The following is a 26,423-nucleotide window of genomic DNA, read 5'->3' as shown; positions in this document are numbered from 1 at the left end:
GCGTAGTTCATTGATATGTGCTATATCCAGGGAAGGGAACTTTGGCCCCACAGTCAGTTGAAGATCTGGAAGGTCAGTCAGTTGCCCAAGTGTGACTGGGAAGTTCCTTAGAGTCCACCCATGGCCTCCTGGTGCCAAGGTTCTCTGACCAACAGGGTGAAGATCCTGGAGTTGAAAAGAGGCATATCTAGCGGTCATTCAAGCAAGCCATTCTCAACAGTCAGGTGCCAAGGAGAGGGAATGGTCATGTCTAGGTGAAAACACATGCATACTCTCTCTCTCTCTCTCTCTCACACACACACGCACATACACACACACACACATACACACAAACTTGTTTGCATAGCTTCCCCTCTCAAGGATGTGTAAGAAAACTCAGGTTCACGTTCACGGGGAGCTAGTTCATTCATCTGTGTGGCAAATGGGGAGTGGGAGGTGCGGGGAGAACATGTGACCCTCCCAAGGTCACACTCAACAAAATTCATCTCAGGGGAACCCAAGTCCAGGCTCTGAGGTGCCCACCTCTGGGATCTCAGGGTGCGGCAGCAGGATACACCCACCAACATGGAGCAGGAACATTCTCTTATGTCTGGATGGTGCTTTATGAGGCAAAGTGATGGTTTAACCCAAGCCCTGACTTTTGTCTAGTGTTCTTTCCATAGCTACCCAGTCCTAGGTAATTACTGAAGAGCAGTGAGCCTGTCCTCCTCCTGGGAGGCTGGTGTAAGTGAGTAGGATGGTGGGAGGGCATGACAGGGAAGCGGAGGCCCACGTGAGATCCTCCCACTCAGCCCACCAGCCACTGTTTGCCTTGGAGAACAGCTACTGTCCCTTTAGACTGGAGGATTTCTCTCAAATTCAGGCTGATGGTCTAGAATCAAAGGCCACTGAGACTCGAAGCCAGGGCAAGGCTAGGGCTGACTGCTTCCATCTGTCAGAAGAATTGCCAACACCATAACTACCTGTGGTATTTCCTGGAGTTGCACTGTTCTTGAACATCACCTGGGACCATCTTTCATGAGGCACGTTTCCTTGGTTTAGACTGACTGGAAATTGGTTACATATATGCAGGCAGGAGAAGTTGTCTCGGAAATCTTGACATGACATCCTGTTATAAGCAGATTATAAACATCATTTTACTGGTTTTGTCCCTAGGGTGGGGGGTGCCCTTCTCTCCAGTCTGCCTTTGTCTGTCAGTTCCAGTATTCGTGGACTTACCCCTGTCCCACCCAAAGACCAGAGCCTCAGCCTGCCTCACTCACTGTCAAGGATACTTCTCCCTCCTATGGTCGGGAGGATAAGACTGAATAAAATTCCGGGTCCTGCAAGTCCCTCTCATGGCTGTGAAGGATGGCTGCTGTCTCTCTCTGCTCTGCGTCCCATGTGGTGCCAGGAAGACTACTGTTTCCTCTGACCCTCCACCAAATTCATTGTTGAGATCCTTATCAGAATACAATGGTCTCAACATCTAAAATCCCACCTTGTATTGGTACCCAGCGCTCAACCCGTTATCCGCAACTGACAAATATGTTGGGCACTACACCTGAAACTAGTGATGTGCTTTATTGGCTAATTGAATTTAAATTTTTTAAAATGGCAAAAAAATAGGAAAAAAAAATCCCCCCTTCTACGGTGATCAAAGTAGAGATATTGGCAATATTCTTCCTTTCTAATTTACATTTGTCTCTCTGCTTCTTGATTCTATAGACCCAGTCTCCTTTTCACACGTGCTAAATCCATTTGAATATGTTACTAAATAAACCAATGTAACCTCTCAGGGAAATGTCCTTATTATCCTTTAAGATATGAGCACATGGTTGAGAATGTGGTTTTTTAAAAATCTGGTCCTCCATAGCTGCTGGGGGAGGACACAGATGTCTCACCCAGAGCTCTAGAGTCAGGGCTGGGAGATTAAGACCGAATTGCTCTTTTGGAAGACTGTGGAGCTCCAGGGGGACATTGTGGGTCCTAACACACAGATGTAATAATCAGGCATCCTGGTTTCCGGGAAACTATTGATTTCAAAGCTTGGGGGCCAATATTCCCTTTACCATTCACATTTCCTGGAAGTTCCAATATTTCAGAAATGAAATCCCTTTCACACAGAGAGAAAGCACACAAATAATTTCCCATCCAGTGCTTGTGTGTCTTGGTGGAAAAAAAGAAATAGTCTCCTTCTACCTAGATCTCTGCAAAGCTAATCCCCACTCCCACCAAGGTTTAGGAAAAGGGATAGGGATTGAGGGTGTGGGCAATAGGGAAAGCTTTAAAATGTAGTCTTAAAAGAAAAATACCAAAACTCGCCATCTTCCTTATTCTCATGCAGCTGTCTTCTTTGTTGGTCTGGGATTTTCTGCCATTCCAGAGACCTGAGTGTGGAGACACAGACACAGGGTTGAGAGCTCCTGAAGGACTGCATCTCTGTAAAACGTGCCCCAGCAGGAGGCTTGTCCTCCACGAGTTCTTGGGGTGCAGGGGGAGGGTGTCATTCTACTTAGTGACAGAATCTGTCATTGTCTATATGCTGGTGGCTCCCAAATGGTCTCCAGCCAGATTCTTTTTCCTGAGCGTTAGGTGAATACATGCTATGGGCCAAGCCACGTCTCCACCAGAGCCCGTACTGACCTGGAAACCAGCCTATCCCAAACTGCCCTCTGCCTTCTCCCAGTGCCAGAGTGGGACTGCGAGAGGCCACTCCTCCCTTCAACCTGCCACAGGCAAGCAACCGCCAAGCCATGGTGATTTACAATTCCACCTTGGAAATCCCTCTCGAAGCCATCCGCTTACTTCCATCCCTCCCGCTACGAACCCTCATCCCCTTTTTGGACTTCCCACTAGTCTCCCACCATGCAGTCCTGCCCATTTCCCTATCTGCTCTCCACATGGCCATCCAAATGATCTTTCTAGAACAGAAATCAGATTCTGACATCTCCCCGTTTAAAACACATCAGGGGTTCCCTTGTCCCCTCAGGATGAAGTTCAAGCTCCCAAAACAGAACCTTGGCCTCTGCCTCCCTCTCCAGCTTTCCCCGAGGAGCTCCCCACTTCCCCACACACACCCCACACTGAAATTCTGCACTCAGAACACGAATATCTTCATCTCTTTGGAAATACCTGTCCTGGTCTGCCCTGGCCTTCGCAGTGAGGCTCCCTCTGCCTGGGATGTTCTTCCTCCTTTCAGCCCTGTAACCTGAGGATGTCACTCATCTTTCCTCCTAAAAGCCATCTCTGTTGGAAACCCTGCTTGTCCCCCCATGGGACTCCCAAACCACCTTGAGAGTCTTTGCCCTTCCTCTGAATGCACATGGCAGCCATACCACTCCTGCCTCAGCACTTGGTACCCCGTGTTTCTGGTGCTTCTTTATTTCTCGCCATCCCTCCCCGGACTCTGAGCTCCATGAGCTCAGTGATGCACTCTCACCATTACGTCATCACAGGAGTGAACCCACTGCCTTGACACTCAGGCATGCAATAGTTCTCAGCGTGCCTAATGAAGAAAGTTGCCCAGTTCACTAGGGTAATGTATTCCAGAAGCTAGTCCTAGGGTGTGTGGTAGAGGAGGAGACCCTCACAGGCAGAAGCGAGCAGCTGTCCCTTCTTCAACCTGCTCCCCATAACAGAGACAGGCTCATAAGCAACAGCCCCCAGAGGCACAATGTGTCACCGATCTCTCTCTAGAAGTGGCTTGTGTCTTTCTTGGAGGACCTGGGGTCAGCTCTGTGGCGGGAGAGCAAGGAAGGGACCACCACCCACGCTTTGGGCCATAGGCTGAGCCAGTCAGATGTGTTATTGTAAAATGGCAATTTTATAATTAAGTGATAATTACATTTTCTGCAGTGTGTAAGGGAAAATAAATGTAGTGTAAATCAATATGCCATTGATTCATGCAAGTTTGCCTTTAAGTGTGTGCGTCTGAAATTTCAATTATGGCTGAGATTAGACCAGCCGGCTTTCTCCATCCCTCTCCATTCCTTGGAAAGCAGGGAGACGGTGATCATCTGATCACCTGTCACTTTCTAATGGCTCCGCTTCTGGGGGGACCTGGACCAAGCACAGCCAGGTATGTGACCCTCAGAGCTAGCACGGCCTGGCCCGCTTCCCCATTCCCTGCTCTGCATGGGTCTCGCCCTCTTGAAGGGCCTTCAGAAATCCCGTGCCCATGGGGTAGAAACCCAACTTCCCAAGCTGCCATTGCGCTCTCTGGTCCCAGTTCCCAGCACTTCTCTCCTGGGTTCCTCTGCTGGCCCTGAACACACCGTAAGCCTTCCTGGCTCAGCGCAGTGGTCTGTACATCCCCGCCCACCTGGTGATACTTTTCTTTTTCCTGCTTGAACTCAAGTTCGATTCTACCTGTGAAGCTTGCCCTGAACATGTCAGCCTATGGGAAACTCTTCCCTAATGCCTGGTGCCCTGCTGCCTTCACCAGTCATGAGACATTTAACACAGGAGGCGAGGCTGAATCTGTGGCCTCATCTCCCGCCCCAGGCAAACATGTCATTGACATTCGCCCTTCCAGTCTCCAACCCCAGCAACCAGCCCTGAGTCAGGGATTCTGTTAATCACATCGCCCCCTGGGCCATACTGGCAGCTTGGGGTGGTGACTGAGAAAGAGAACTGGCAAAGGCCAGAAGTTGCTAAGATTTGCTTTGGAAGAGGCAAAGGAAGGAAGGAGGCATAGAGGCAAGATAAAAGGAGAAGGGGGAACAGTGAGTGAAAATGCAACACTGTTCATGGTTCATGGTGTTGTAATTTCATTCCCCTTCTGGGGAGGGGTTCAGCTGCTCTGTTCTCCAGGGGGCATCTGAGGTCCCACCAGGTTCATTCTATGAATTCATGTTGCTTGCCCCCCCTCTTCTGCCCGCTCCCCCTTTCTACCCCCAGCTTCAATGTATGTTCATGTTCCATTTGACGAGTGTCCATGTTGAGCAGGCACACGCCGGCTGTTGGGGCTCAAAGACGATCAGAGTGGACCCTGCCATAGCCTGACTTGTGGCATCAGGTCAGCTTCTGGGCAGCCTGAAAGTAGGGCAGGGACGCTGGCCAACTCTGCATTTGTCTTCCAGAACTTGCTTCTCCCTGTATTGACCTTCACTGCTGTTGGGTGTCGCTCACCTCTCTGAATGCTTGGCATTTCTTTTCAAGTCTTATTCTCTTTCCACCATTGCCTCTACCTGCCCTGCTGGCTGCCCGAGGAGCAGGTAACCTGTCCCCAGCTGGCCCTCTAGGGATAGCCATCTCATCCTTATCAAAGGATGGGGACCAGGGATCAGCCTTCTTGGCAGCTGGGAAATGTTAGCCTGGCTCCAGGGAACCACTGATCACACAGCTGTGTCCCCACTGGCCAGCTGGGGCAGAGCGCAGCCATGTGGCACATGGCCAAGGGGCCTCTGACACTCACTCAGCTCCGTTCACTCCTCCTACGTGAGCAAGGTGTGAGTCCAGACACGGGTTATACATCAGAGTCCAGATCGGTAGGGAGGACGGACAACCCAGGCAGCCAGAACTTTGCCTCAGTTCCCCAACTCCCCCGAGAATGAAGTCTTTTCCTGATGGTGTCATCAGGATAAAAATCCCGTGGGATCCCTTATGGGATGAGGCTCCTTCTCTCCATCTCTCTCTGCCAAATAGGACTTAACATATGACCTACTCCTTCCCCAACGCTTTAAAAAAACAAGTAATTCTGGGTAAGTAGGTTCACAGTGGTTAAAGTGTAACCTTCTGGGGGCTAGACACCCGGTCTCGTCATCTGTACATATCCCACAGCACCCCTAACACAGTATACTTAGTGCAGGGAGCCCACAGTAGGGATCTAATAGATGCCTGGTGAATGGCATCATGGGAATCGGAGGTGGACTGACAGCCACACATAGGTATGAAATGGACAGTGAGATCCGCAGCAGGTGAGACAGAGACCGCCCTCCTGGGGCAGGGGTTCTCGGCACACCAGGCCCTCGGGAAGGCTGGAGAGAGGTTTTCGGAAGCCATACTCATCACTCCAGCGTCCTCTCCATTCAGTGTGGCCCCAGGGGTTCCACAGGCGGAGAAGATCTTCCCAGCTCCTCCAGGTCTGAATCTGCAAAGAACAGAAAAAGAAACTGTCAATGCTCTCCAGCAAAAGTCAGCAGAAAGAGGGGATATGAATGCAGCTGCTTTTTACCTCCAAGGACTAATTTAACTTCTGACCTCATTTGGCTGCAGCCAGAAAAAAAATTGAAAGGAAAAAAAAAAAATCAATGTCTCTGTGCTGCCTGCACGGAGTTGGAATGAGGGAGGAGAAAACGGCCCCTCCTTCTGCTCAGCACCTCGAAGGGCAGACGCAGCTTCATCATTCCGGACAAGACCTCCTGGAACGTGGGTGGGCTGAGATGTAATAGCAGATGCATAGCACAGGACGTTGCTGCAGGCTGCAGAGGGGAGACCTTGATGGGTCCCCAACCTCCTGCAGGCTTTGTTTCCCGCCCCCCACCACCAGCATCTCTGTTCCACAGATGCAGCTGCTCTCCTGCCCACGGCGCACTGGGAGCTGCGCCGGGGTCTCCTACCGCATGGTCCTGAGCAAGGATATGGAGGAGGCTGATTCAAGACAGCCAAGGTTAGCCCTCCCACACCTGCACCCTGGCACTGCCCCAGGCTCCCTGTCACCCTGCCACTATTGGCAGGCAGGCATCTTGATGACCTGAACTTTCCTTCCTTCCCCAGGCACCATCAGCACCAGTCCCCCGATATGGAGGCTGGCTCCTTCAGACCAGGAGGCCAAAGTCCAGGACCGTTGATAAGTTACAACAAAATGAACTCAATCCTTTGAACCCACATTCCCAGATCCAGGAGCCCTCAGCCTGGTGAGAGGAATTAAAGCATGGTTGTGTATTATAGCTGGATGCTGACGGGTGCTGAGGTCATCTGTGGAGGCCAAGTCCTTGCAGGGGCCAGGGAAGGGGCCCACTTGCTCCGTGGTTCCAGGCCAGAGGCAGCAGAGACAGCCCCGAGGGCAGTCTCACCACATGGAGGAGTACCCCGCATATGGAGGTGGGACTCGGAGCCCAGCGTCGCCAGAGCACCTTCTGTCCTTCAAACTGCCAGTGGATGTTTATAGAACCCTTGACTTGCACAGGAGGAAACTGAGCACCAGAGAGGTTAAGCAACCTTCCCAAGGCCACAGTGTAAGTGGCAGAAGAAGAGTTCTCATCCCATGCCAGGCTCTGAAATTGGAGATGGGAGCAGATAAAGGTTACAGCTGCTCCAGGGCCCAGACCACTCTCGGGTGTGGCCACAACCCTGACCTCTGCATCTGACCCCTGGGCCACCAGGCCAAGGCCCGTGTCATCACCAGTAGGGCAATACCATGTAGGAACAACGCAATCAGACGGGCCCAGAGAACTTGGCTTGGGTAAGGCTCTCTTCCATCTACTTCCATCTGGCTGGCCCTATAGGGAAGGTGCTTTGGCTTTTAAAGCTGCATGGGATTGGGTGGGGGTCCTGGCACAGACCCGGGGTTCCCTACCCCCAGGCACTGCAGGTCTCACACCCAGTAGATTTATTAACGGAGCAGGGATGTGAGAAATGGTTGCCCGGTGGCCCAAAAAGCTTAATGAGCCACCCTCAGTGCCCACCAAAGTCGGGGCTGAGATGGGCATAGGGGAGAAGAACAGCCAGCAAGTGAAGGAGCTGAAAGCAGGGCTCAATGAGGCATGCAGATAAACCCTCACCCCCTCGCCCAGGGGAGTCACCGCCCGCGCTAGGTGCGTAATAAAATATGCCAATTTCATTCATCTTCCTGTCTGTGTCCTGCCCAGAGGAGGATGAGCAGATTAAGAAACACACTGCATTTATGGGCTGGTTTAATCTTAGCACTTGAGGTCAGTTGTGACCTCCTCGTTTGGGAGGAGAAATCTTCAACCAAGTCGAGTTCCTGGGCCTTGGCAGAGAGGTTCAGGGGTCACACTCAAGGCCAAGGTCATGACAACCGTTGAGAACTCACTCTTGCTTCACCTCTCCTGGCCACTCATTGTACCCCTGGCCGTGGCCACACTCTCAGAAAGGGTCCCCCCAGGGAAGAGTTGATGCAGGTTATCTAGTTCAGGATGATTATTTCCTCCGATGTATTCCCTTAAACGCTAGTCCCGCAGTTGTGAATGATTAGTCCTAGGAGAAGTGGTTTCAGGGCTCATGGCAGATTAAAACCAAGGGCTGTCTCATTATATAAAGGGCCTTTCCCAGGAAGGGCGGAGACATCACACCGGTGCCATGGCTCCTTTGTTCCAGCACAGATCACACATCGATCACAGCTCTTTCCCCAAATCTGGAAGCAGTGCCAGAGTCTCGTCGACACAGTCATCCGAGCAGCATTGTCAATGGATCAAGGCTGACACACAAGGAAACCAATCTCTCATCCCTAGCCTGGTCTTTGCACATCTGGGATGGGAGTCGTGGGAAGCGACGTGTCCCTGTGGGGCCTGGTGCGATGATGGCACTGGCTGTGCCCGTGGAGAATTCTGAGACGGGCTTGGGAGCATTTGGAGGAGGAGAATCTGGGGCCACTGTGACTGGGGTCCTCCCTGCTTAATCAGGGTGACCTCTTCCTTGCTCACGGGCAGTGTGTTCTGAGCGCCTCCCATCCATTCTGTGATGGACGCAGGGGCTCAGTGACGTCATCTTCACAGGCCACAGAGGGACACGTTTACCCACTCACGCAAGCGCACTCCTCCATAATCCCATGAGCATTTATTAGGTGCCTACTGTCTCCCAGGTACTGTGCAGAGGAAAGCATTTTGTGATGCATTTCCTTAAGGACAAAAACAGGAGACAGAAGATATGTCTCTATTTTGTGGAAACCTCACCAAGACACAAAACGACAGAGCAAGTGTCCTGGGGTCACTAAACGGGAGACAGACTGATACAGAGAGAAGGAAGGCAAAGAGGAGAACCCATGCCAGAAACAGTGCCCGATCGCTCGGCATTCTATGGTGGAAAGTGTAAACATCTGTGGAAAGTGTACCCTAGAGCTTGGGATGGTCTCTCAGGGCCTCAAGGACATGATTAGACCTCAAGAGTGGTGGGAAATAGAGACAGAGAACCTGTGTGGGATATTGTCTCAAGGCCAGAAAGCACGGTTACCACACAGTTGGTGTCCAGGCCCAGCCTTTTTAAGTAGCTGTGTTGACCCTGACCTTCCCCTCTCCGGCTTCGGCTTCTCACTTAGGAAAGGAGGAGGCTGCACGTCAGTCATGTTTTCAGGACCGAGTGATACTGCACACAGTGATCACATACGCTTTTGTCTACGCCAGGTCCATGCCTGCATCAAGGGGGAGCACTGTCCGCCAACAGCTGTCCTCCCCTCTTCCATGGGAATAAAGTCTAGACTGGATGTTTCCCAGACTCCCTTGGGCCTCCGTGTGGCACGTGACTAAGTTCGGAGTAATGGGGTCTGGGACGACATGGTGTGTGTGTTTTCTGATGGGTGCCTTCCATGTGAATATATAAGCATCCCCTGGCTTCTTTTGCTTTCCCTGGATAGAAGGTGGCCGTCCTCGGAGCAGCTGCCCTGGGCTCACAGGGAGAACCCATGTTGCCAACGGCGGAGTCACCTAACAGCTATCAGCTCTGGGTTTACCTGCTTCCCTGAGATAGCAATGAACTTTATCTTATTTAAGCCCCTGTTTTTTGGAGGGCCTCCGTGGTAGCAGTTTAGCTGATACATAACCAACAAAACCCTTCCAGGGCTTGCCCTAGTCGTCTGGGTGGTTCTTTCTTCTTTCTTTCTGGGCTAACCCCACAGCCTAGCGGGACACTCAGCCCATCTGTGATCAGCACAAGGACCGCAAGAGCTCTGGTGGGTCCCTGGGGGAGGAAGACGCTGGGCACCAGAATTTCTGGATGAGTGGAAGGAATGAGGCCAGGTGGGGGCCTGCTGAAGGCATGGGATGCTGACTCCTGTTTTGCGGAATAAGAAAGCCAGATACTCCCCATGGGAGACTTACCCGCTGGGCTCCAGTCACGGTGTATGCGTGCTGACTCACCAGGCCATTCTTCAGGCTCCTGGCCACACCTGTCGGCTTCAGAGGAGGAAAGCAGACCAAGCATTACACATTCACAGGTTCCTCAGAGGAACAGAGAAGCACAGTTCAATCAGCAGCTAAACTGTGGCACTGGAAAGGCACAGGCTCTTGGGAGTCTTTTCTACAGGGACCGAGTTTGCAGGCTGCTGGGTGGTTGAGGCCCCAGGCGTGTCATACCTCCGGAGACTACCCCGTTTCTGACAGAACCCCAGAGTCCCAAGGCCAATGTGGACTGCTTCCTCCTCTAGTCCCTCCTCCTTAATGACACGCAGCACAAAACATGACTGCTGGGTGTCTTGTAGGAGCCCGGAACACCCAGCACCCATACACTGTGAGAAACTAAAGTGCATGCTAGTTTTTGGGGGGTGTTTCAGATTGGGGGTGTCACCCAAAACCCACATGTTTAGAGAGCGCAGGAAATATTCTCATGGATAAGGAGCTGGCTGTCTCAGAATAGACTCCAAAATAATTTGGAGGGTCATCCTAGCTTTTCAGAATAGGACATACTGACCTTGGGATGCCACCCTTGGAGCCAGTGAGAATCAAAGGGCTGCCCAGTCCCTCCAGACCCCATTATGCCTGGTCACATGGCTGTGCTAGGCAAAGGCCGCAGGGTCAGGCCATAAACATTTGAACCCAGCTCAGCTACTTACTGGCTGTGTGAGCCTGAGAGTTTTCCTCAGCCTCTCTGAGCCCATCTCCTCTTCTGTAAGTGAATTCTGCAGCCCCTGTCTCAGAGGGAGGGCTGCTGTGAGGATGGCATCAGGCACAGTGCCAGCGCCCCATGGCGCCCACTTGACCATGCCCCTTACTAGCTGAACTGGCTGGTGGTCAGATACTCTCGGATGAGGAGTCGAGTCTACTCACCTCGGCCAGCGTGGCGCAGGTAATCAGGGAGCCTGCCTTGGCCGCTGTCTTCACCATCGTCACCAGGTCAGAAGGAAAGTTCAGGTCGATGTTGGTGACCACTCCTCCCGTGAGGTCCACCAGGGCGTCAGGGAGGAAGCCGTAGTGCAGGTTGGCATAGGACCCATGGAACCTAGAAGAGAGAAGTCATGTCAGCCCCTCTAAGGCCTTTGGTGAGACGCTCCGGGAAGGGAGCTTGCACACCTGACCGCTGCGTATCGCCCAGTGAAGGATCGCCCAGTCCAGCTCCGGACCATGGCCACCTGCCATCTATTCGCCTGGATGAAGGTTCTGCCGCTGTCCTTCCCCTGGTCTCCCGGGGCTGGGCAGCCCCATAAGCAGCAGTATCATGCAGGGGTTAGGAGTGCAGGTGCTGGAGCCTCAGGCCAGAGGTCGAATCCCAACCTCTCCACGTGTTGAGCTGCCTGACCTTGGACAAATTACTTGCACGTGGCGAGCCCTTAATAGACATCGGATATTAGGATGATGAATATCCACTGTTTCCTGTTCTGCTTAACAATAGTGACAAGTCCTTGCTGTGTGAGGGGTCCCGTGCTAGGCACGGAGTGTTCAAAGGTGGGCAAGACCTCTCCTCCAGGAGCTCAGCTAACAGCCTGGTGCCCACTGTGGCCACGAGCAGCCTCTGTTCTGCAGTGCAAAGTGCGATCCAGATCTCCTGCTCTCAGAACTAACCCCCTCATCCCAGGACGGTCAGGGAGGCCAGGCGACTGTCCTGAAGGTAATAAAGGGGAGGACAAGTCTTACCTAACACATGGTCCAAGCAAGCCACGTGGAACCTCCTCTGTGTCCTCTACCGCACCCCTTCCCACTCTTGCGTGGGGTTTCTGCTCCCCTCTAGGGTGGCTGAGAGATCCCAGATTCAAGAGCCAAACCGCTCCGGTTCAGCTCCCGGTTTCCCCTCTCATGAGCTCCCAGTCATAGGCGGGAGGCTGAGATGTTCTATGGCTCCCTTGGCCGGCAAGGGAAGGGGCACTGGACAGTCCCCACCTCCACGGGCGGCTGTGGCGGGTATGCTGGTCCTGGCACGTGTGGCTCACAGTGGGTGGGCTCGTGGCTGTCCCTGTTGGGCACAGCAGATCGACGCTCCCCCTGCTCCTGCCTGCACTTGTCGCTCCTTCCCAACGGCACCCTGCCACAGGGACACTCTCCTTGAATAACTCGTCCAGTTTCTTCGCATCCCTTGAGGATCTATTTGCTCTGAAAGCATGTGGATCCTCTTGGAGCAGAGAGGAACTGCCTGTTGTTCTGGGGGGCTTTCGGAGGGGCACAGGTCTGAGCTGAGTTTATGCAGGTAACGCCAGCGGGGCGGGCGTTCCAGGCAGGAAGGATCCCCGGAGCCGGAAGAGCATGGCAGACCAGGGCCTTGTGATAGTCCTCCCGGGAGAGAGGCTATGCTGACCACTGATGCAGGGCCCGACAACAGCAGATTTGTTTTTAAGTTCCTGTCAGCGGGGTGAACTGGAAAGGCTCCCAGGGAACCCCAAGATTCAGACAGGGAAACCCATGAAGATCTGAATCTGAGGCCAGACAGGGAGAAGACTCTGCCCCCTGGTGTCATCCTGCCCAGCGGGAGTCCTCCCCACCACTGCCGCAGTCACTCAGGCTTCTCACCTGTGACCTTCTCATCTGGCCCCAGCCAAGGCCACGCCCCTCACAGGCCAGGGGCAGTAGGGAAGCTCTGACCAGGGCTTACTTTCTGGTAACACAAATCCTGTGGGGCTCTGGGCTCGAGTTCCTCCCTGTGGCTCCTCTAGGCGGCCCGCGACCCTCCCTTCTGGGTCTTTCCCCTGAGAACAGCGAGGTGGACCGGGTAGGCTCCTGGGGCCCCTCAGTCCTTTCTCCCATAGTCCCACCCCTGCCACTTTCTCCTCCTGGGCACCGCCCAGCATTCACATAAATTCACGTCAGCAAATATAGGTCAAATAGCCACTGAAAGCAGGACAACCACCCAGGCACAAATGCCACGAATGCTTACAAGTCCTTTATAACAGGAAGCTAAGGATACACAAAAGGCCATTCTGCAGAAACTGCCATGTGACAGGTTGATCTCAGCTTGTTTTTAAAACTGGTTCTAGGGGCGCCTGGGTGGCTCAGGGGGTTAAAGCCTCTGCCTTTGGCTCAGGTCATGATCCCAGAGTCCCCACCTCCAGAGGAGCCTGCTTCCTCCTCTCTCTCTCTCTCTGCCTGATTCTCTGCCTACTTGTGATCTCTGTCAAATAAAAAATAAATAAAAATCTTCAACCAAAAAAAAAAAAAAAAAACTGGTTCTAAATCTTATCTTCCTGTCTTTCCCTCTCCCTGACCCAGGGTTATGCCCTGACCGACTCTTATCTCTGGGTTATTTACTTAGTCAAAGGCAAAGCCTGCCTTTGATAATGGTCATGCCCAATTGGGTCTGAACGTCTGACTCCTGATTTCCCACAGGTCTGGCTCTCGTCCTAGAGTAGGAGGGATATTGCCAAGGGTCCTGGAAGTTCACAAAGACTGGGGTTCTGGAACCCATTCTGGAGCCCACCAGCATGACCTCCCCAACTGTAAGAGCCCCTTCTTGGTGAGGCACTCAGGGGCCCTCCCTAGATATCAAGAGGGCGGCCCCGGAGCCATTCCAGAAAAGAGCCAGAACCTGGCTCGGCAACTTCAGGCCCACTGCCTCAGTGTCTGGGGGCCCCGTCTGAGGTCCTGGATTCACAGCACCCCACAGTTGCCACAGAGAGACCCAATGCACGGGGAAGGCCAGCAGCCTCTCTCTCGCCATCTCTCCACGATGCCCACAAACCTGTCTCAGCAGCAGCTGGGTATTTGACAAGGAGCTATCTCTCTGCTTCACAAACATGAGCTCACAAATCCTGCTGATGCTTCAGGAACATGGCAGCTATTCTTAGCCCCCTTTGCTGACAGGAAACAGAAAGGGAAGGAAAGATAGAGACAACTGTGTTCACCACACCTGTCACTATACCTTGTCACCTGAGCCCAGGAATTTGGAGATGCCTTGTTCTCATCTCTGGGCTGTGGCCTCATTTGGGGGAAGTGTCTATCTGCCCAGCTATGCGAGGAAAGAGGGAAGAATTCAGACGTCTACATCAGAATCCGAAAGAACGCTAAAATGCTGGGATTCTTAATTGCCCAGATTCTGCGCAGGGTGATACGCAACCTGACAGATGTTGTCCTGCGATCTCCTATGTTAGTCCTCTGGAGGAGGGGTGTGTGAAAACGGGCTGATGTAGATCTGACAGACCCAACCAATTCATTTCCAGACTTCCCAGTTGCCAGGAGAGTTGAAAGTTTGGGATGCATGTGTTCATTGGCCTACATTCGTGGGTGGGGAGGCTGGTCATCTCCATGCGGATGGATGGGTTCTCCATGTTTTTGCCTGACTCTGAGTTCCAAAGAAGCAAAAACACAAATCTTTTTAACATAAAACTGACAGCATTAAGGGATGATGGAAAAACCTGGGGCGAGGGGAACGGTTCTCATCCCAGCTTGGTCCCAAACACCACGTGACCTTGGGGTGCTCTGCATATCAGTTTCTTCATCTTTCAAAGGAGGAGGCAGGACTTGAGGCTGACAGAGCCTCCTTCTAGCCCCGAGAGCTCTCATTCCATTGCACTCACTCCTTCATTCTATGGTTCCCTTCTTCGGATAGAGGGGAAAGCCTTTAAACAGCTTACTAGTTTGAAACATTGGACCCTCCACTAGATTTCTTTAGGCGGCGGAATGTGGATTCCGGGTCCAGTTTCCCATTTTCTTTTCAAGCTGAATGATGGCTTTAGGTCGACTGTTAACAAAATGGGGTCAAAGTCATCATTTCATTCCACGAGGTTTCTAATTCTCCAAGTGAACTGGCACGCTCCCCTTTTCACAGAAGGAAAAAAAAAAACCGAAGCCCTGAAGTAGTGAGAGCTGAATCCATACTGGAAAGAAATGGCAGTGTTTGGGTAAGTAGCTTAGAAGCAAATTAACCTCCCTGAACATATGGATCGGTTCAACAACCTGGGCTGCTAGCTAGGCTTCCTTCTCAAATGCTAATGAACAGCTCTTCTTGACACTGGAAATGAGCAATGAGCAATAGCTTTAGTTTTCTACAAATAGGCTCAACAGACAGAATGCAAAAAAAAAAAAAAAAAAAAAAAGAGCTCTCGAGATACATGGCTGTTCAGATCATGATCTCTAGAAGGACAGGGACTGGAGTGCTAGCATGGTCTGTGGGGTTTTTAACATCCTTCGGGCCCAGGACTGGACCCAGCAGGGTCTTCAGTCTTACTAAATCATGTCCCTGGGCAAATCACTGAAAACCAGAGCAGATTCAGGCTAGCGATCATCATCACGTGACTACCGAGAGTCTTGGCTTCCCGTCCTGTAAAATTTGGTTGGTGATGATGATCTTTAGAGAACCTGATTTGGTGATACTCCACTAATTCATTTTCTCCTGAAAGGGATGGTCCCTTTGTCTCTTAGCATTGACTTCTAGCTCTGATATGTCCTGCACAGTTCTCTGTGACATTGACCATTCCCACTTAACACATACTCATGCTCACACCTACTTAAGCCAGTCTCAGAATCTTTGTCCCTGTGCCAAGCACGATGCCTGACCTGTGGTTAAATACTCAGTACACATCTTCTGAATACATGCAACTCAAAGAGTCTAAATAAAACATATGAATTGTGGTGAACTTGAGCTTGTTAACACTAGAAGGTAGTCCTTGCATCATGACACTTGGACCATAGAACAACCAGCGACGCCTGCACTGCCTACCCCACCCCCCAGCACAGATACCATCTCATAGTAGTCATACCAGCCCCCAACTGCCTGGCCTCACTTTGAGCTGTCTTGCCCCTAGGTCTTTGCTTGAATCAATCCCATGGTTGGGAAGAACTCTCCAACACATCCCCTTTCTTCTTGCTTAAATTCTATCCAACCTTCAAGGCCTCACTCAATGCCCCGTCCTCTATACAACGTCAGCTTGACTCTCTGTGAGTCAGAAACTCAAGAATGTTCTCTCTCTCTGTCCTTCCCTCAGATTTTGACCATCAGCGATACCTGGGCTCTTATCCCAGCCCTTGCAAAAACATTATTATTAGTACATACCTCTGTCAGTCCTGCCCTGCCCACCCCTTGCTATGTGTCTCTGGGTTCCTCCCTTGGCCCCAACACAGCCTTGCAGGCAGTGATTTTTTATGGGGGATGCCCAGCCCAGTGGCAATGGCTCTGATGCTCCCAGGGCATCACATGCATGCAGAGTTGCCAAAAATCCTAGGGTGAGCTGCTATGCCGCATCCATCAGGGCCAGCAGCGGAGCAGGCAAGGCAGCACTGAGGCCCTGGTCAGAGGGGTGGGCTACACTTACTTGGCATAAGCTTTCTCCAGCAGGCAGGGCCAGAACTCTTGGTTGTTGCTGCGAGGACGCACAAAGAGGTACTCCTTTTTCAGGACAGGCAGGCGATCATCAACCACCACTTCCACCCACTGGCCACACTGCCAGAACTGGAAGAGAGATGAAATATATGCCTTAGTGGAACCGGGGCCAAAGGGAGCTTCTGGACCCCCAGCCCATGCCAAATGATAACCACTGTCATGACATGACCTCATCAGTGTCACAACAAACTCTATCCAAAACAAAGTCCTGGCCCAGGTCAGTGGACAGGGGCCAGGCATGTCAACTGCACTGGACAGATGAGTCACAGATCAAGTGAGTCAAGGAAAATACAGGCTGCGTGGAGAGAGACTTGGGTTTTAGTTACGCTTTGCTGCTAATTCTGGCCTCACTTTGGCAAGTCCTCTAGGAGCTTCAGACACATGGGAGACTTTCCAGTATACCTTGGGCACAAAATGGCAATAGATGGAACAGATGCTGAACAATAAGGAGACTGGTAGATACAGAGTGTCATCACAGGGGAGAGGAGAGCCTATTGGGAGCCAAAGCCTCAAAGGAGGAGGCAGGACTTAAACAGGTGGCAAGGAGGTAGGAAAGGCATCCCAGATGGCAGGGACAGTGTGGGCAAGGGCCTGAAGGCTGGATGATGAGGATTGCTCAGGAGGACTGAGCAGTGACAGGCTCGCTCTGGCCCCCTTCAGCTCATTTGAAGCTGGCCCAGCCTTCAGAGCAGCAGAAATGAAACTGAGTGGTGCCGCTACCGCTAAGAGTGCAAATGAACCAGATGTTCCTCTCCGAAACAGACCGCTTTAATCTTCAGTGTTCAGCTCTTAATGGTTCACCGGGGGACATCACCAAATGAGGAAAATTCCTAACAAAGCCAGCCTTTTGGAGTTTCTTCATTGGTCTCCCCTGTGCCGGATAAGCAGCTGGCCTTCTAGCTTCAGGTCTGAGCCTTGATGAAGGCAAGTCTCTGACAGGTGGGCTCAGAGTAAAGCTGGGTGGATGTGATCTCTCATCTGTTGGAGAGTGACGGGAAGCCATCCGCATGGCCTTTTCCACAGCTGGATATCCCAGATGCTGGGCCACTGCATCCAGCTGAGGACGCACTTTCTAAGTAGAGTTGGAGACAGAGACAGAGATGTCAGTGGAGACCAAGCAAAGATGTTTTTGTGGTCATTAATGAGCTCAGCACGCTGCAGCTGGTTCTGGCACAGCTGTGATTTGGGTCCCTAATGCAGTCAATTGTGTAGAAAGGTGAGGTTAAGAGCCAACAGGGGTGTTACCAGGAGGGAGACCAGGAAACATGTTTGAGATGCCAAGGAAAACTAGAAGTGGGGTACTGGAAAAACAGTGTGATCTGGATAGCAAATTGTAGCAGACAGTGGCCAATCACCGGAACTGTGCTTGAGTCCTGGTTTTCCCTTTAGTTATCTGAACAACTGGATATTGCATAAGACACTGAATTCTCTGAGTCTCAGTTTCTCTGTGTTCTCAGTTTCTCATCTGTCAAATGGTGATAAAGAACATCCTCCTAGGGCCGTGACTGGGGTCAGATGAGATGGTGAACATGAGATCCAGCTTTGAACGGAGAAACTATTTTTCCATAGCTTCTTTGTTCAGCACCTAGGATAGTGGCTGGTGCAGCGCAGACAATCAGGAATGAGTGAGTTCTGACTTGAATGAGCTCCTCTGGTTGGTTTTCACTGAGAAGTCCCCTCCACCCCGGTATTCCCACATGAGTAATGCTGACCAAATTTGCTATCCTTATACAAAGGGAGCACCAGATAAGATCTTGTTCCCAGAACGGGTCGAGAATGAGGCCACCGATGTGCATTTCCTGGTTCACCCCATTAGGTGAGGAGGGCTGGCATATGAATAATGTCTGGACCCTCAAAGAGGCATGCTGGTGCCATTTTGTCAGCACCCACGCGTCTGAGGGATGCCAGAAGAAGTGTTTTGGGCAAAGCAGCCATGCTGCCTGGGCATTGGATTTTTTTTTTAAATTTAATTTTAATTTTAATTTTTATTATTTTGGGGGGCATTGGATTCTTTCCAGAGTGTAGCACCCAAGCTCAGAGTGATGAGAACAGATGTATAGAAGTCAACACTTCAGCTTTTTCTGGAGAACTGTGGAAATTTCTCACCATTCAGAAGGGCAGAGAGAGTTCCGTCTGGGCCTCAGTTTCTCCTAACCATGTGTTACTACCAATACTTGCAGGCTGAAGTGAGCTCCGACAGTAAACCTTGTATCTTTTAGCTTACTCCTTGTTTAGTTCCTTGGACCACCAGGATCAGCATCCCCCGGGAACTTGTTAGAAGCTCTAGTATGCAAATAGTTGAACTTCAGGAAGAGAGATCAAAATAATGGAGGACACCCAGAGATAATGAAGGGATGTTTAGTTGAGCAGGAAAAGGAGGTAGGTCTTCAGAATGAGAGGGCTCACTGAATTCCAGACAAGATTAATTTCAAAAAGGCACACATTGGGACACATTCCAGAGAAACTTCTGAACACCAAGGAGAGAGAGTACCTCTCCTAAGCTCACAGTTTGAAAAAGCATGTTGCGAACAAAGCCAAGAGCGTAGATTAGCATTGGATTTTTCTTTTGCAACATTGGAACTAGGAGACAAAGGAAGAGTTTACAGATATTTGAGGAAAGGGAATGGGATCCAAGAATCCCAAACCCAACTGGCATATTATTCATAAGTAAGAGCACCAAAAAACACCCATGTGATTGGAAGAAATCATTCAAGGAACTACTTACTTAACGAGGATGAAATTAGAACAAAAATCTTAAAAGGGAATGAAGGGTGAAAGCAGTGATGGCGGGTGGTGAGGTTTAAATATGCTTTGTATAAGAAACATGGTGACAGTGAAATTGAGGATGAACAAAGTGGTAACAGGAAAACATAAATGACAGGAAGCTGAAGTAGCAATGCGGATATCAGATAAAAAGGAATTCAAAGCCCAATGCATTAAATACAAAAAAGAGGGATAGCGTGTGGACTTTACTCCAACCACAGGATAGCAAGAACATAAACCTTTAGGCATCACAGAATAGAACAGGAAAAGTTTAAAGCCTAAACATCTGAAAACATAAGAGGAACCCTCCAAGGTATAGCTCTGGGGAAGAACTTCAATTCACCTCTTTTAGGACTTGATTAAATCAAGCAGACAAAAAAAAATAAGCCAAGATTAAAAAAAAAAAGTTAACTGCAGAAACAACAATCTGCAAATTGGAAAGCTTGAGTCCACATGTAAAACTTTTGCCCACCGGATATTCTCATATGTCCATGAAGCATTTGCAAAAACTGTTGTAGAATTGACATAAATAAAACCTTAATAAGTCCCCCAAATGTAGAGATTTTATCAATATATTCTCTGATCATAATTTAAATAATCTAAAACTCTACTACCAAAACTTAGCAAAAACCAAAAGTATATTATCTTACAATTAATTCAGGTAGTTCCCGATGATTTAACTATTGTCTGTTTTACTTTGAAAGAACAGATAAGCAATGATTAACAACCAATTGTTCAAATTATCTCAGATCGAGGTATGTAAAAGTCAATGGACACAGTATAAAAAGCCAGCCTAACTCCAACATAGTCAAAATAACTAGAAAACAATTCTATATAAGATATTGATGCAAAAATTCTAATAAAAATTTTATCAAATTGAATCCCACGGTGCATCAAAAAAAATGGCACAGCAGGAGAGAACATCACTAAAATCAGGAGAACATAGGACTTTGCTCTTGTCATTCTTATTTAAGATTGTGACCCTCTAACTAATACAACAGAGCAAAGAGAGTTCTAGAAATATTAAAAATAGAGACAAAATTATCTTTATTTACAGAGAATATCAGTTAATTAAAAAAACACATACAAAAAATGAAACTAATCAAGGAACTTGGTAAGGTGGTTAGATATCATTTAATATATAATAAGGAGTGGCTTTCCTCTTGTCAGCAACATCTAGTTAGAAATGAAGGGGGAAAATCTCATTCATACTAGCTACAAAATTGTAAAATATTTGGGTATATATTTAATGAGAAGGCTGTCACATCAATATGGAAACATAACTATAACATTTTATTGAAGGGCTTAAAAACATTTTATTGAGGTTCTAAATAGATAGAAAGATAGACCACGTTTCTGGGAAGGAATAATTAAAATAATAAAAATGTGATGTTTCCAAATTAATACATAAATTTAGTGCTGCTCCACTCTGCATCACAGTGGCGTCTCTTTTTAATTAGACACAACGATTTTAATATTCTCATGGAAAAATAAATATGCAAGAATTACCAAGATATTTTTGAGGAAAGAATAATGAAGGAAAACTTATTCTACCAGATGTTGCATCTGATTCTAAAGCTCCTGTAATCCAAATAGCAAAATATGTATGGCACAGGGATCAACAGAGACAAAGGCTCAATGATGTACAGGGCTCTTGATTAATGACTTTTTTTTTTTTTTTTTTTTGCTAATTGTTTCTGCCATTTCTATTTATTTACATGAAAACATTTATTTTTTACTCTCATGCTTCCTCTCTGCTGCCAGATGTTGAGCTCAAGTCCTTTAATAGAGACAAAGTAATTAACACATAGGTGACTCTTCCATCTTAAGCTAGCAGACCACAAGGGTGTTCAAGATGCTCGCCTCCCTGTGCTTTCAGAGAACCCATCCACCTAAGGAGCATCCCAGCAGTGCACATACCCGGAAACGGAAGATCCCTGCATACTGGTGTGAAAAGCTTTGGTCCATCAGGATCTTCTGCAGATGCTGCTGGTTCAGAGTCAAGGAGCCCAGCGCTGCCAGGAACCAGCAATCTCCTGCAAGGGAATGTAAGCCATGAGAGTTCTACTGAAGCCCCACCCCACACATTCCACAGGTCTCCATATGCCTCCTTCTGAATAATGCTTTTTTTTTTTTTTTCCCCTATCCGAGTAGTGAGAACTGGGCAAGGTCTCACTAGGGCCAGATCCAAACAAGATAGAGAAGGAGCTGGTGGTGATGGGGTTTAGTGGTGTGGGGATGATGGAGGTGGGCATGGCTGGAACGAAGGTAAAGGGGATTCAAGGGGTGGAAATGGCAATGATGAGGAAAGTGAGGAGAGACCCAGCCAGGCTTCTGCAGGGCAGGTGGGCCAACCTGCCTCTGATTCTCATTCTGCCAGCGATGCCCAGAGCTGAAGTTTCAGGATATGTTGTTGCCAGAGTGAAGAGTCCATCCACAGCAGCACCAAGGATGATGCTCTTGCCTCCTCAGAAGCTGGGGTAGAACTCTGAGGTCTGGGTAGGCACCACCCTTTGTCTCTCCCTACTTGGAGGCTGACTTCAGGCAGCCTGCTTATTCCAGGGCCCAGAGGAAAGCTGTTGAGTCCTTACCAGCTTCTCCTTGTTGGATGTCAAATCTGCTTGCACCTTCCAGGATGAAGTGAGGCTCTGATTTCCCATTTAATATATCCTTAGGCAAGAGGGAGAAAAGCCATGATCATCTTTCATTCCTCGGTGTCTCCAGGTGGTGCCTAAGACATCACTCACTTTGTCTTTGAGGGGTAAAGTTAATTCTTAAATAGGTGCCTAAAATCTGAGTTAGGAACGTTTCCCTCATTCTTCTGGTTTGATGGCTATCAGCAAGGCAGGTGTCAAAGGGGTGGCGCATGTAACTGACTAGACAAGCAAGACATGCAATAAGCAAATTGCATGAGGAGAGGAACATAAATAAGGACTCGGGATCCTTACATCAAAGAGCCCTCCCAGTTCCAACAAGCAGTGTTTTAGTAACAGGTTATAAATAACCCGCCCAAAAGAGATATATTTATTACAGGACACTTTTATAAGCATAATAAAACTTTCCTTGTGGAATGCCCCCTCTCAGAAGTCAATATAGGCTTTCTGGGATCCAGGTTCAAGTCTAGCCACGTGCTCTACAGGATAGATATAAGATATAAGATTCTGGAAGACCCCGAATCCCTGGTCTTGGCTGCTGTTACACCGTGCCCAGTCGTGTCCTGAATTCTGACACTCAGAGACCCTGGCAGCCTTAGAAAGGGGTTTGCCAGAGGGATCTGCAGGGCTACCATGTCTGGGGAGAATCTGCGGGAACTCTCAGGAGACACAAGGATTGTTAGAGCTCCTGAAGGGACTTGCTTGGGCCCAGGGTCCCCAGGCACTCCCCAGCTTTCCCCTACTGGAAGTCTGCAGGATTACCTTCAGCGCCTTCTCTGTGCCTGGGGCTCTTCTTACATTTCCACTGCATAATTTTGCATTTGCATACTCTGGTAATTGTTCCTGTATCATTTCTTCTCACATTGACAAATAAGTCCCCAGAGAACAGGGCCACAAAGTGGAAATGGATTTATTTCCTCAACAGCCGTGAATGTGCAGAGCCCTGTGCCTTGAGACACCTGCCAGCCCTTTATAAACTGCCAGTTTCCTGGTGGGGACGCCAAAAGGCAAACAAAGGTGTGCATGTCTGCAAACACCTCAGCCCAGCTTGCCCCACCCTGAACATGCTCCCACTGCCTTCTGTACAAAAAGCTGGCCTCTTGGGGGAGCCCAGGAGAAATGCACTCATGCCCAGACCCTCCCCAGGTGGAGATGCATAGGTGCCCACCATCTACCTACATCTGGGCTCCAAGCCCTCCCCGGGAGAATACCCATGCCTAGGCAGACGTGGGGACTCCCCCAACACAAATGAGCAGGGCAGACTACTGCAGGGCCAGAGAGGGAGCAACTTGCCCAGTTCTAAACAATTCGGGGCGCTTCTACTAGCTGTCCCCCACTTTCTCCTGCAAAAAGGAAGTGGAAGTCTCTCCGGGGTTTGCTGTCAGGGAGCAGATGCTTAAGATTCTCGACTGGTGGGAATTAGAGAGAGCAGAGGCCACTGGGCTTGGGACTGGGAGCAAAGACAGCTTTGCTCAGCTTCCCTGACCTGCCCATAGTCCCATCTCTCCTCTGCTGTTTGTTACTGGTTTCCCGTCAGGGACTGCAGAGTGGGAATGGGTGTGCTGAGAGGCATTCACACAGACCTGGTGTGGCATCCTGCCGCTCATTCTCTCTGAGTAACCTTGAACAACTCCCTTGACTTTGCTGAGACTCAGTTTCCTCATGTGCAAAATGGAGACGCAATCGAGGCACTGGTTGCCTTGCTGGGGTCCGGGGGCTTTATACACCCACCGTCTCCCATTAGCCTTGCAAAGCAGGAGTCTTTCCATTTTACAAATGAGGAAGGATGTGACTACTTAGCAGAACATCAGACAAGGTACATGGTCAATAAATATTGATTCCCTTCTTCTGTAATATTTGCAAAATTAAAAAGGCCATACTCCGAGGCAAACCCAGAGCCGCAAATGCATTCATTATTAAACATGATAGAATAAAAACATGAATTAAACAGTCAATTCATAGATGCTAGAAGGATGAAAAGGGACTCAAATATAGGCAGAAAAAAAATGATAAAAGAGACAATTAGCAAATTCTAATATAGAAAAACAGCAAGATTAAGAAAGCAAATAACTCATTCCATTTGGGGGAGAAGGTTTACATAGACCCCACCTTTGGCAAAGATGGTAAAGAAACCCAACTAAAATTAGAAATACAAATGAGGTTTTAGCAATATAAAAACATGATGTAAAATTCTATATGAATGAATTTAAAAATAGTGATGATTTTCTGACTAAAAGGAACACGATCAAAAACGAGTCCAGTTTGTAAATAAACTGAAAAAATAATCAATAACCTTGTGATAGTATTTTCAGATGATAAAGAATATACCCCTAACAGCTCTGTAAAGGCTTCTAAAGGTGTATGATTTCCTACAGAATTCTCTCAAACTTTCAGGGAATAGACAATTCCTACGTCACTTAAATTTTCAATATAAGAAAGAAGGCAAAAAGAAAGTCATTGCCACCATTTATTTTAAGAAGCCAGTATAGCCTGAGATAATGAAAGCACAACACACCTACACACACACACTACTGATTTAGGATACCAGGATGGTTTCATATCAGGATATTTATTAATATAAAATAGCATTTACACGGGCTAAAGGAGAAATAATTTATATACTTCTAAGAAATGCACCACAACTTTCTCTGACTCACTAAAATGATAAAAATTTAAATTAAAAAAGTGTAACTAATCAGGGGCAAAAGGACATCCTAATGCTGTGAAAATGAAGTGGCAATTATTGCAAATCAATATTCAGTAGCAAGTCTAGGGGCAAACCCTAGAATCGTCTGCATCAAAGTTGGGCACAAGATCTTCATTTGTGTCTCCTGTCCTCTGAGGGGACTGTTTCTTCCCCAGCCTGGGCTTTAGATGGGTGTTGGGTGATCTAACAAGGGCTCAGTGTGCAAAATGGAGACTCGAGGTGGCTCAGTGGGTTGAGCATCTGACTTCGGTTCAGGTCGTGATCTCGGGATCTTTTATGGAGCCCCTCATCAGGCTCCCTGCTCAGCGAGGGGTCTATTTGTCTCTCTCCCTCTGCCCCTTCCTCTGCTCATGCTCTCTCTTTCTCTCTCAAATGAATACAACCTTTTTTTTTTTTTTTTTTTAAAGAGAAGTAAGGGGGCACCTGGGTGGCTCAGTCAGTTAAGTGTCTGCCTTTGGCTCAGGTTATGATCTCAGGATCCTGCGATTGAGCTCCACATCGGGCTCCCTGCTCGGTGGGAAGCCTGGTTCTCCCTCTCCCTCTCCCCCTGCTTATATTCCCTCTCCTGCTCGCTCTCTCTCTCTGTCAAATAAATAACTAAAATCCTAAAAAAAAAAAAAAAAAGAAAAGAAAGAAAAGTAGGGGGGTGCCTTGGTGGCTCAGTGGGTTAAGCCTCTGCCTTTGGCTCAGGTCATGATCTCAGGGTCCTGGGATAGAGTCCCGCATCTGCCTGTCTGCTCCACAGGGAGCCTGTTTCCTCCTCTCTCTCTCTGCCTGCCTCTCTGCCTACTTGTGATCTCTCGTTTCTGTCAAATAAATAAATAAAATCTTAAAAAAGGAGAAGTAGAAAGAGATGGAAATTATACCCAAAAGCATTTTCATCTCTGGGCTGACTTGCTGAGAGAATAGGTAAAGATGAACGGATAGAGATGTGAGAGAGAGGTATATACCTCACAATATTACTCAGCCATCAAAAAGAATGAAATCCTGCCATCTGCAGAAACATGGATGGAGCTGGAGAATATTATGCTAAGCAAAATAAGTCAGAGGGAAAAAAGGGGAGAAAAAAAAGAGAGAGAGAGAGAAAGGCGAACCAAGAAACAGACTCTTCACTATCGAGAACAAACTGATAGTCACTGGGGGAGGGGATGGAGCGATGGGTGAAGCAGGTGATGGTGATGAAGCAGGACACCTGCTGTGAGGACCGCCACAGGATGTGGTCTGGAAGTGTTGAGTCATTAAATCGTACACCCAAAGCTAATATCACACCAGGTTAACTAGCTGGAATTTAAATTCAATCTTAAAAAAATAGAGAGAGAAATGGCCGTGCTCTGTGGGTGTCACCAGGGGGTCGAGCACACCAGGGCAGTGAAGTGTGACAAGAATGGCAAGGAGCAGTGTCCTCCCTGAGCATGACTCAGTCTCCTGGGACCTTCACAGACAGGCAGACTGCTGGGTGCTGCCTCCCAGAGCCAGGATTCAGTGGGTCGGCGGGGGTTGGGTTCAGGTCGTACACAGCAACACCAAGGATTCAGAGGCCCCACCAAGGGCCAGGGACAGGTTCAGGGAAGCTGAGCACTTTGTTCCAGAAGCCACAGGAATGGGCTGTGAAGCAGGCAATGGAGCTCCACAGCACCTAGCTCTTCCCCACTGACCTCACCAGCAGACAGGGGCTTCTCCCTGTCAGGGTTTTCCGATTCTGTGAGATGGGCTCTTCGGGGGCTCTGAGACATCACTTGTATGGAAAGCAGTCGCAATGGTTACTTTTATGACCTGACTGGATCATGGGGTCCCTAGATACTCAGCTAAACATTGTTTCTAAGTGTGTCTGTGTTTCCAGATGAGATTAGCATTTATTTGAATCAGAATTAAGGAAAGCAGGTTGTGATCCTCAGTGCCCAGGA

General features: G+C 49.1%; 1 protein-coding gene across 3 annotated transcripts in view; it reads right to left on the bottom strand.

The window, feature by feature from the left end:
• The window catches only part of CAPN13 (calpain 13), a 79,725-nt gene that overhangs the window by 28,997 nt on the left and 24,305 nt on the right, over nucleotides 1-26,423 (bottom strand). For all 3 annotated transcript variants that reach the window (XM_032353054.1, XM_032353053.1, XM_032353055.1), the window contains 8 exons: nucleotides 21,750-21,828; nucleotides 21,079-21,194; nucleotides 16,328-16,464; nucleotides 10,923-11,094; nucleotides 9,978-10,052; nucleotides 5,988-6,073; nucleotides 2,295-2,369; nucleotides 963-1,108 (listed from right to left, as the gene is read on the bottom strand). In XM_032353054.1, coding sequence (XP_032208945.1) covers nucleotides 963-1,108; nucleotides 2,295-2,369; nucleotides 5,988-6,073; nucleotides 9,978-10,052; nucleotides 10,923-11,094; nucleotides 16,328-16,464; nucleotides 21,079-21,194; nucleotides 21,750-21,828 — 886 coding nt within the window. The remainder of the gene's footprint in view (nucleotides 1-962; nucleotides 1,109-2,294; nucleotides 2,370-5,987; nucleotides 6,074-9,977; nucleotides 10,053-10,922; nucleotides 11,095-16,327; nucleotides 16,465-21,078; nucleotides 21,195-21,749; nucleotides 21,829-26,423) is intronic.

Source organism: Mustela erminea, chromosome 7 (assembly GCF_009829155.1).
Source record: "Mustela erminea isolate mMusErm1 chromosome 7, mMusErm1.Pri, whole genome shotgun sequence".
Lineage (NCBI taxonomy): Eukaryota > Metazoa > Chordata > Mammalia > Carnivora > Mustelidae > Mustela > Mustela erminea.
This window is presented reverse-complemented; position numbering and strand designations above follow the sequence as displayed.